Raw genomic sequence first — 12,068 nt, 5'->3', positions numbered from 1 at the left:
TGTTCACAATTTTGCGGTTATCCATATTTTTTATAGTTATTGTTTTATCTAGTCTATCTTTTTTGAAAGCGGATATGATTTTATTTTTAATTTTTAATTGGGCATTATCATAATAGATTATAATGATGATAGATTTGAGATGATGATGAGAATAGGTCATCTGAGACTTGACCATTTGTGCGTCACTAACGAAATGGGTCTCTTGGGGCTTTTGACAGTTTTTTTTTTAAATTGATTAGTGTTTGTCATCAGATTGATTTGATGATGGCAAGGTTAGGATGTAAATTTCAACTATTTGATTAAGTTGATGCATCTTTAGTTTGTTTCTAAATTATTCTAGCGTTATGGTTACTGTCAATTTGCCCTTCCCTTTGTTTTTAAGATTATTATGTAAAAATGACATTTATGCATTAATTTATAATGATTAATTTCTTGTTTGTACGTCATGTTTTTATATTATTATTGTTCACTATCCTTTCTTAAAAAAAAATGATTGAGAGAATAAAAAGAGGAAATATTATATATAGAAATCTTTCCCATAAACGGAGAACAAAACGCAACTCCAAAAGAACAAACAAAGATGAAAGAAAAGCGATAAACTATTCAACTACCCCTCCTCTAAACCCTTTTAACAAAGTGATTCAAAAGGGTTCCAACTTACAATAATTAAGTGAAGAGATTCATGGGGATTTTTATTTTCTTTCTTTTTGTGTGTAAGTGATGATTCGTGCATGTTAGAGTTACCTTCACGATACTAAATGATAGAAGCATGAATGGAGTGGTGTCGGTAGCTTATGGTTAGCAATTTGAAATTGAAAAACAATAATACTATTTATGTGATTTAACATAAAAGATCAGATATGGTATATGACTTCAGCTACCCCTTCCCACTTTTCAATCTCTTCAAACCTGGTTTAGACTAAGCAAAAAATAGTGGTCAATATTTAAAAAAGCAGATGGCTTTGATACCCACATATTGGTGATCTTTTGTGGGTGCATTATTTGTAATTAAATTTATGATTCAAATACTTTTTTATTATAATTTCTTCACATATAAAACAACTTATTTGGGCCCTTTTGGCTATGATTAATCGCTTTTTAGGGGTCCATTAGGGAGGGAAAAAAGCAAGAGCCCTATGTTGGCTTTTATGGGCGTAGGCAGTCAACCGGCCGAGGGTCAAACATCCACTTCCTACAAATATATATATATATATAATGTAAAATTATCCAAACTTTTAGATAACATTGGCTAAATTGATGGAAATATTAATTCTAATGCCATGATTGTGAATATAAACATTTTTAAATGCTACAACATGCCATTTTTTTTCTTCTTTTTTAATCCGTGGAGCAATTTGGAAATTATTAGATTATTCAGTCTCCAAAGTTTATATTTAAAAAGAAAAAAATATTAAAAAGGTCAAATTAGAAAATACTGCCAAGATTATCAATTTATTGTCTTAATTTTATGTAATACTATTATCTTGTCCCAACTTATGTGAACTAATTCCAATGAAGATTGTATCCAATAAATGTTTGGTGTTTCTTGACATATAGCTAACATCATTCTAAATGATTCTTTATTAGTATAGAAGTATTTGTTTTACTTGATATATAATCTACCATCATACCAAATGATTTTTATTTTGTTATGATGATGGATGGATGATAGTTTGATTATCTGAATTATTTTTAATGATTTATGTTTATGATGATGATGATGATGTTGATGTATGATAATTTGATAACTCAATAATTGTATGATATAAATCAAATCCAGAATGTATATCTGTAATATAAAATTTAATTTCCAAAAATAAAAACTAAAATACCTTGCATATTATACGGTAGTACAGTAATTCTGAACAATTATTACATGTTTTATGCAACCTTATTTTTTCCTTCCCTTTTCCCATTTCAATTGTTTAATATCATTTGTTGCTTATGCTTTTTCGCTGTGTATATTTATACATATTGCAACTTGTATTTTTTAGTCAAAAAATAATAATCAGAAAGCCCTTCAAAGGGGGTTTAAAGTTTTTGTAAGATTTAAAGGTATGTCATAAGAAGAAGACAAAGCCATTGTCATAGCAGAATATATGCTTTCTATCACACACCCCCTCCCCCCCCCCCCCACCCACCCACTTAGCCCCATATATATGTTTATATGTATATATATTTCCTTATTCTGTGTTGATCCCTTTATTTCCCTATGGTTATTTAGAATGATTTTTTTTATGTAGCTTTGGTATCTTCCAACAATAATGGTGGAGATTATCCACTTCTTTGTTAAAATATTGATGCCAGTCAGCCCAATGATTCAAACACTTTAGCTTTGTGCATATTTTCAGTTTCCATCTAAGAACAGACCACTTTGATCAAAGTTTTATCCTTTGATCTTTCCAATATGAAATCTTGATGGATCATGTTCTCTATTTTTTTCTTTAAGGGAAAAAGGCGGTATGCCTAAAATAATCTAGAAAAAGAAAATAAAAAAGAAAAGAGCTTTGTTTCAAGGATCACAAATACATGGAACATATAAGACAGTTTTGACCAGATTCTTTTTCTTTCAACAGATTTTTCTTTTCAGGGTAAAATTAAAAGGCCAGATAATGGGAGAAGTAGATGAACTGGTTGAAAGAAAGAAAGCAAAAAAATAACCCACATGGCTGATTTGGTGGGTTAAGAGCTTTATGTGCTTGCTTTTCACGGCAATGGAGGGTTCCACTACCTTCATCTTCATCCCCACACTTGGAAAGTTAAGTGCTTAAATGTTTCTCTGCTTCTTCCTTCTGACCAGATCAAATTTGAACCAAGTTTTCAAGCTTATACAATTATAAAAATCATCTATATGTTATGCAACATATAGTTATACTGATCCGATTCATCATTTTTCTTAAAGCATTCACGTGTAAAATTACTAAAATATGAAATCTAATTATACTCATGTCGAATACATTCGACATATTCGAAACTCAAGTCTAGTTGAGCAGACAAAAGATAAATGACGCAAAAGACCAGTAACAAAAGAAAAAGACCATGAGAGAGAGAAAGTTGTAGAAAAACAATCTTTTCTGGTCAATATATTTGAAAAAGCAAGGTTTATCCTTCTTTACAAATGACTTGTATTAAACGCAAATCAATTCTTTCTTCTTCTTCTTTTTCATTTTTGTTCGTCTTTTAACGAAACGATCATCTTGAAATAAAAAGCAATCCAATCAACCTAAATCATTACATTTTCTGAGGGTATACGTATATTTACATGTGTATGCATGTACGTCCACAAAAATAATGGGATCTTTTCAGATGAAGTTGAAATTATGCCAAAAAGCGAAAGGCATAAATTTAGTTCTTTCTTGCTCCTTGGTACCGTCACGTACGTAATCAATGAAGGGTAGTTGAGATTATTAGCCAAAGAATGACTTCATGTTTTGGTACACTGATTTTGGTGTTCAAGGGGAAAAAAAAGAAGCAACAGGAAAGAAGCAATACATACATCAGGGCTTTACCTAGGTCAGCCTTTTTGCACTATTAATTTCTTCGTATATTTCATCAATTAGTTGCTAAAAGTGAATAACAATGAATCTGTTCTAATAAATGGTAGGTCAACTATATATTTACAATTCAACAGAAAAGAATGGATGTGATTCTTGCATCAATGATCTAAAATACAAATACAATTTCTCTTGAAAAAAAAAATGTTACAATTATTCTACACTTGTATACAGTCTACAACAAGGCAATAATTATAGTTGTTCTAAGAGAGAAATAGAATTCAGTCTTTCTTGAAATGCCATAAATGAAACCATGGAAGGGTCGCTTTGATGCAAAGTAGAAAGAAGATATGTGGATAGAGGGTATCAACGAACTACTTCTCCCAACTTCAAAACCTCAGTGCACCCTCCCTCGCTTCCGGGAAGCGGCAGATTCCAGTTCTATTCCCATCTCCAGTTCTCTCTCTATCCAGGCTTCACTGTCTACCTCGTCATCTCTAACTTTCATTCGCTTCAAATTTGCAGCCCTATCACATCTCCTCCTCTTAAAGATCTCTCGAATCCGGTCGGCGTCGCTCTTACTAAAAGTATTACAAACTGATACAATCTTAATACTTGGGTTTAGATGATGAGATTCCTCTGTTCTTAGCTCATCACAATCACCTTCAGCATTGTCGACAACAGTACTTGCACCACTATCACTGGTTTGACTTGGTAAACTTTCTTTTGCACTTGCTTGCTTGTTGTCACAGGCAACAGATGAAACAATCTTAAAACTTTGGTTCTGGTCAGATTCCTCTGTTCTTGGCTGACCCGTACCACTGCCATCCTCAACAACACCACTTGCGCCATCATCACTTTTTTGATGTGGGAAAACTTCTTTCACACAATCTAGGCCGGCACAGTTGTCCATTGATTTGCTAACTTTACTACTCTCAGCTCCAGCACCAGACTGAGTACCAGCTGATGCACTCGAAGTGCATGATTGCGTCATTGTGTTCCCAGCTAAAGAAGCAGATTGACTAGCCCTCTCATGTCTTGACGATAAAGCTCGTCTTTTGTCTTGCTCTAACAACCTGACCATCTGCTGAGTGACCTCTGAAAATTTTGGGGATAGAGCTTATTTTTAGCCGCAATAATTATGCACACATCAAGGCAATGAAAGATAACCGTCCCATATATATATATTTCGGTAAAAAGAAAAAGAGGGTTATGAACAACCATGCATTTAATGTTCGAGAAACGTTCCAATAAGCTTCCATAATTTATATTTATTATATAAGAGGAAAAAAACAGGGTAAGGTTAATGAGGGTGATTTAAAAAAGAAAGTTCTGCCATGAACAATGTGTACCACTTTTAAATATTGTAGAGAGTATATAAGAACCACAGCCAGGCTTTTAATTATCAACTATAATTCCTGTTCATTAAAAATATAATGACCATGAGTAAGAATTAAAGCTGATACATGTAAAGATAGAAATATATCTGTAGTACAAACCTTGTAACTGTTTAGGTGAAATATCGAATTCCAACCACCATACTTTTCCCTTCTCCATTGGAAGCTTAACTTTTTGAAATTTAGCAGCAAGACACATGGAACCAGCTGCAATGTAATGGGGTTTGTATTGCAAGCACATGGTTGTACGAAGCCTGCTAATTCAATTCATGTTAGGTTAATATCATAAAGACACAAGGAAATGACCCAAAATAATTCAACATAGTATAAAGATAAGTAGTTTGATTAAAATGAACTCGTTGGCAAGTTCTCACCAATCATTCACGAAATTCCATGCCACTTTTAAGAGGTTCGGAAAAATTTCCAATCTCTTCACAGCTGCAACAAGGGGCTTGTAAGGGAGTTCGACATCAAGATCGAAAGCAATCGTTGCCAACAAAAGCCTCTCCCCAGTCAAGATCAATTCCTTCTGCTTATCATAAACTTCCTGCATGCCAAATGTGGTAAAAACATTAGGCAAGCAAGATATTGAGAAGGCACATAGTTCAGCTGAGGTGAGGGAATCGACATTACTCTTTGTCTGATTCTTCCTGGAGCAGAAGGATCCCGTTTATAGATAATTTCATAGCCCACAACAATAACATCCCGCAGCAAGCGTGGTGTTTCCTCTATTTTGCATGCAAGAAATGTGCTTACAGTTGCAATGGCCTGCAGAATTCACCAATATGTTCAGAAAAGAGAAAACCAAGCCAGCTAGGTTTGAACAATTTAATATACACTTTCTCTTTGAACGAAAACTACTAAATATCCAAAAATAAGAAATAGCATGTGATGATATTATGTGTATAATCCTTCATTTCTTATATGAATTAAGTGATTTCTGCTTCCAAAGAATGCAGCTAACTGGTCTCGTGAAAAAGTACATAATCATTGCATATTTTCCCTATTAGCACTCATGTCCATTAATACATGGTTCCATATTTAGAATGAGAAAGCAGCAAGTACGCATTAAAGCAGTGGAATACATTTAAAGCATCTACCTGCCAATCATTCTTTGCATGGGATTGGCGCATGTAAAATCGGTGACACAGCATCATTGCACATGCTATTGCTACCTGAGGCCTGCAAGTAAATTTTTCATCACCACTTAAAAAAATGTTAACACTTAACGAAAGCTATTGCTTCAAAAGCAATATGCAAAACAACTTGAGAACTACAAAACTAAGGACCTACTTGGTGATATATTGAAAAGCAATTAGCATCTCATCAAGTTAGTAAAGAACTTCAAAATAGGCAGCCCCTGCACTTACACTTTAAGCTTCATTCCAAGCTCTTGAAGAAAAGAACAATACGACTTCCGCAACTGCTCCTCTCTTCCAAGGTCGATTCCGTCCTTCCTAGCTGGAGAATGGTTCTCAATTTCTTCTTGGCTGAAGTACCACTTGCGCATAGATGAATGCAACTGCTCTGGTAAACACATGCTAGCTGCACATGTTGAATCCATGTGCAGCAGTTTTGCCGTAACTACAATAAAAGTTAAACAAGCAGGTCAATACAAACAATGATCTTATCATAAATTTTACCTCTCTGTTAAACCAAGAGAACCAAGTAAAATTAAAACAGCATACCATGATAGCAAATAATACATCAATAGAGTTACCATAATTAAAAAACAAAAATTTTCTCTGATACTTAAAAGGGTTCTTTTGACTAAAAGAGAAGGTTTTAGTTCTAAAGAGAAATCAAACAATCCCTTCAAGGAAATTAAAGTCTCAACCTGAATTATCCTAGCATTTAATGAATTGTAGCTCAATTTTTTTTGGGGGGGGGGGAAGAATAATGAACAAATCTAATTCAAATTCTCGGCCGGAGAAGGAACTTTCTAAATTGGGTTAAAACAACAAGAATTTAAACGTTTGTTACCTAATTCAAGACAAACATAATTAAAAATTGACGCAAAACACAAAAATATATATATATATATATATCAATAAGCAATAAAAGCAATCTGGGAGAAACGAAAAATAGAAAAAGAAACAGAGAAAGGGGGAAAACCCCAAAAGAGAAATCACCTGAGGAAGATTGAAAAGAAAATAAATAAAGAATTTTGGTACGGTTTCTGTTAACAGTAAAACCCTAATTTTCCGTTGCCTTTGAAACTTGAAACTCTGCTGTTTCTTGGGTTTCCAGGCAAAATAATTTGAGCAGAGTTGACTCTGGTTTTTAAGTCTTTTTCCTTTAATTTCTTTAATACTAAAAGCGTAGCTTGGCAGCTAAGCATGCGCGTGAAGTGTGTTCTGCAAGCGCGTGCATTTCGTACCTAAGTTGGAATCTAATCTAAGATACTGATTCTAAATTCTACTCGCCTAAGTCTATGGCGTGCATCCCATAAAACATCAAATTCTTCAATATATCTTATTAATAAAATTAATTTTTTTAAATAAAATTATTAAGTTAACAATTAATAATCAGGGAGTCGGTGGTTGGGTGATCCATATTTTTTAGTTGATTTTTCTCTACTCTTAAAATATTATGACAAGAAGAAACTAATTACGAAAAGTAAAAAAAAAAAAAAGAGCTACCATTCAGGATGAAGGAGTAGATCATAGGAGAATTGGAGTGTGTATCCAGTCTGGTAGAAAGATTATTTAGTTACCCAAACTAATCGAAAAAATATTATAATTAATAAATATGAAGAAGGGAAAAATTAAAATTCACCAAACTCATTTGATTTGAATCGTAATAAAAAGTGGCCCAAGTTGAATAACGAAAGAAAAGAATATGATCTAAAACTCTTATTCATCATTCTATTGGGATTGGAGATCAATGAATTTTGATGATTTTTTATTAGATTTTGTTAAAAGTGATTGCATTAAAATAAATTCGTAAATTAAATTACTTATTTTCAAGGAGAGCTTTGAGGTTACAAACTGATATTTTTTTTTCCAATTTGGATTGAACTATGAATTGATGACGTTTTTTTATAAAGTCAAATAAGTGAATCCTCCAAAAAAAAATCGAATCAAGACTTATTTGATAGCATTCTTCCAAAGCGTGTAATGGCACCATTCCCTGCTGTCTTTGTCTAAGAAATATTTAACCAAATACACATCAGGATCCAAGGGAGGGGGAGAGGAAACCTGAAAAATAAGAGATGAGATTCATCAATGCTCACAAATGGAGAACGGTTCCATTTTTAACATTCCATCAAGAACCAATTTTAACAAGGAAACCTCACCTCCTCTTTGAGAATATTTAAAGTTAAGCATGCTCATAAGTCAGATCACTCGAAAAATAAGAAAGTTTAAATAAAAATATAAGTTCGAAAAATATGCTTAAAAAAAACTTGTTTAGAAAATGGGTTGGGCTTTGAGTAAGACTTTTTTTGCTCGGGCCTGTCCGACTAGAATATGTAAAAAAACTACTTTTTTTTACTGTTTTATTATTATTTTCTTGTTGATTTTTTTACTATTTTGCTTTCATTTCACTATTATGTTGCTACCATTTTGTCATTATTGTATAACTTTTATTTTATTATTAATTTTGTTACTATTTTTAGATGCATTTGCTTATTAACTTGCATCTATTTTACTGTTATTTAAGTATATTTTTAAAAAAAATTATTTTCAATTTATTTTTATGTTTTTAGTATCTTTTTTGTATTATATTTAAAAATTAGTATTAAAAAATTAATATGATCGCGCTGGGACCGAATTTTATCATTTTATCATTTTATCATTTTAAGCCTATTTTTTGGGTCAAGCCCAAATCTAGTAAATGAGCTTAAAATTTTGACTGAATCCAACTCAACCTATTCAAATGCTGTGAAAGAGTTCAAGATGACAAAGCATTAAAATAAGAGTGAAAATAAATTCCTTTCATTTATTTTGTTCAAGCGGCCTCCAAGCTTGTTTAGTAAGAGGTGTTGCTTTAAAATTCATGCCTTCATTATAAAATAAAGAGAGATAGAGAGAATAAAGAACAAAGAAAATATAAAAATAATAGAGAATATAAATTTATTGATCAAAATGAGTGATTACAATATTTCATCAGAATCTTTATTTATATGTATAAGAAGTATAGAAAAAGTAGATATCTAATTCTAATAACTATTAAATTTAAAGTACACCAAAACTTTATCTTGATCATAATGGACATCCACTTAATAAGATATTTATAACACTCCCCTTTAGATGTCCATTGGTAGATAATGTGCCTCATTGAAACCTTATTAGGAAAAACTATGTGGGATAAAAACTTAATGAAGGAAAAAGAGTACACAATCTATAATACGCATAATATGCTGCCTCATTAAAAACTTTATCAAGAAAACCCAATGGGACAAAACCTCGATTAAGGAAAAAAAAAGTACAATGTGTATTTACCCTTATTAAACTTCTGGTTCAAATTACTTTTCCCCTAACTCATTACAAGTTATTATTTCTCTCCCCCTAATGTCGGGAAAACTATCAAATCAAAATTGTAATTACAAATCATATCATAATTAAATCTCGAATACATTCAAAACATTCAATAATATAAAGAAACTTGTAATTAATATGTATTCTCAACTTTCTGTAAAGATTCATTCATATTTGTGCGTTGTGGTGGAGCAATTGGAACATACGCACATACAAAAATTCAAAAATGATAAATATTTTAACTCTTGATTAAAAACCAATTGTAATGGGGAGTTTTATAACTTATTGGCTTGATGCATACAACAAGTAAATCAACATAATCTCATGTTGAAATAGGAAGTTTAGTTCTCATAAGTAATGGTTTAGACATTAATCAAAGGTGTTCAATCAATAATTTCTCTAAACCATTATGCGTAAACTTTTACAAAGTTTTTCAAACTCAATCAATAAAAGATTAAGATAAAAACTCATCAGTATTAGCAAGATAAATTGTCTTAATTGCATGATCTGAAATTAATTATTTAAACAATCAATCTTGCAAACAATAAATTCAAATTAATAACACATGTGATTATTTTGTAGATGCATCTACCAAAATCATATAATATCAAAACCATTCACATGGTGGATGAATGAGTCAATTTTCATTGAGAACAAGCAACACATAAGAATTCTTTTAAATTAAATAATCTTCTAGTTCTTTAATGAATGTCCATATGAATTCTTAATTAATTTTCGTATCATATATGATTTAGGATGGTCTAACTGGTCATGCCAAGTAGTAAATACATTTGTGTCAGTAAACTTCTAGTGTACTTTAACATGTGTTTCAATTATACTAAATTGTAACAAATTAATAATCTTACTATCATTCCTTTTACTTTGTATCCACATATAAGTGTCATTGTGACATTTACTACTGAAAATGTCTAAATCAATGTGAATATTATAATGTTACTAAGTCAACAAAATAAATATAATTTCCAAATAATTATATACAATATTCGTTTCAGGGAATATGCCAAAATCTTCAAATATCTAAAAAAAAGTTTTTGCAACTTCAGGTGCATCTAACCATAACGAGCTTTAGATAGAATTATCATATTTTATTGCTCATAAATAGATCTTTCACAGTTAAATATTTTGCTTCCAACCCTTCAATAGAGATGGTGACAAAAAAAGATCACAAAGATAATCATAATCAATTCAATTTAGTAACAAGAGTAATCAAAACTCAATCCTCCCTTTTTCATCCTTTCAAAATAGATATTTATAGCAATAGTGATTAATATGAAATACAATATTTTTCTCATTCAAAATCTAAATATAAGATTCATTATAAATATCTTTTGAAACCAATGGATTAACCATCACAAGATATTGACTAATTTTGTACTATCAAATATTAAAATAATATTTGTTTATTTTAGTACTAACTAAGATAAATATTTTCTATCTATAATAATAGACATTCTCATATCCTTCCTCAAAGAATATTAACAGAAACAAAATATTTGAGCATATGCCACATGTAGCTAATAATATTTCATATCACATTGATAACATAAGTTATCTTTACCCTTTGAAGAGTTATCTTGAAAAGTCTCATTGTTCACTTATTTATTACTATATTCCTACTTTTAGTGGTCAATAATTATATCTTTTATTTTCTTTATGTTTACATTCACTTCGAGGAATGTAATAAATCTAGTAGGATAAACTTCTAAACGCCTCCATTAATTCTTTATTTCATAATCACTATCGCAAAACATGCGTGGATTTCAAATCAAAATCTATTTAATAATGTTGTCATGATTAGTCTTCAATTATAATAAACATAATATAATAAATAAAATATAGCAAAATATACCTGAAGATCTTTAACATCATCATCATCACCTTAACTATTATCACAAGCATCCATTTTGAGATTGAATTTTTCAACATCTTAAAAATGAAATTGTGTCAAACTCTAAGTTTTCCTTCATTGTCTAGAGCCCTAAACTAAATCTGCAAATTGGAGAAACTTACAATCTTATTCCACACACGCATTCTTATTGGCATTCGATTCGTTTTAAGAAAAAACTTGAATTAGAAATGGGGAAAAAAATGAGAATCCAGTTCCAAATTATATGCTATGTTCATCGGGAGGTTTTCTATAAATAGGGACACTTCTACAAGTTTGTTGGAGTTTTTCTTTTATGCAGGTATTATACATTGTTATAAATGATACGTGTAAATGAAAATACATTTAACTTCCTGGTTCACATAGCTTGAGTTGGTGCGTAAATTTTAAGATTTCAAATAATTTTGATTCCCATGTTATTCTACTTCGTGCTATATACCGTGTGTCAGCAACCAACAAGGTGCTCAGAGCATCCAAATCGAAAGCACCAGCTTAAAAGCAGAAGAGACGCAAACCCACCCCAGCATGCCCAAACAGAACTTCCATCTATCTACTATCTCATTGCTAATAGATTCAACAATGAAGCCAACAGGTTAAACGAAAATCTGATGCAAGATATATTATATTAAAACCCAATTAACATATTCCATTAGAGAATGTAACCTAAAACAGCAGCAAGAAATACCTATTTGCATGGGTTGACACTCTCATCTCATCTGCTTTAAAAGGCTTTGGGAGAACTCAGCACATATTCAGAATCACTGATTTGTATCTGCAAATGCAGGATGCG

General features: G+C 31.3%; 1 protein-coding gene across 1 annotated transcript; it reads right to left on the bottom strand.

Moving 5' to 3' along the window:
• Positions 1–3,659: 3,659 nt before the first annotated feature.
• Positions 3,660–7,181, bottom strand: LOC107957940 (cyclin-T1-3). Its single transcript, XM_016893569.2, has 7 exons — positions 7,024–7,181; positions 6,262–6,475; positions 5,992–6,073; positions 5,525–5,659; positions 5,266–5,438; positions 4,994–5,145; positions 3,660–4,592 (listed from the first exon to the last, which is right to left on the bottom strand). Exons 2-7 carry the CDS (start codon positions 6,453–6,455, stop codon positions 3,892–3,894), a joined length of 1,437 nt encoding a protein of 478 aa, XP_016749058.1. The 5' UTR covers positions 6,456–6,475; positions 7,024–7,181; the 3' UTR covers positions 3,660–3,891.
• Positions 7,182–12,068: the final 4,887 nt, after the last annotated feature.

The sequence above is a fragment of the Gossypium hirsutum genome, chromosome A05, assembly GCF_007990345.1.
Source record: "Gossypium hirsutum isolate 1008001.06 chromosome A05, Gossypium_hirsutum_v2.1, whole genome shotgun sequence".
Classification (NCBI taxonomy): domain Eukaryota; kingdom Viridiplantae; phylum Streptophyta; class Magnoliopsida; order Malvales; family Malvaceae; genus Gossypium; species Gossypium hirsutum.
This window is presented reverse-complemented; position numbering and strand designations above follow the sequence as displayed.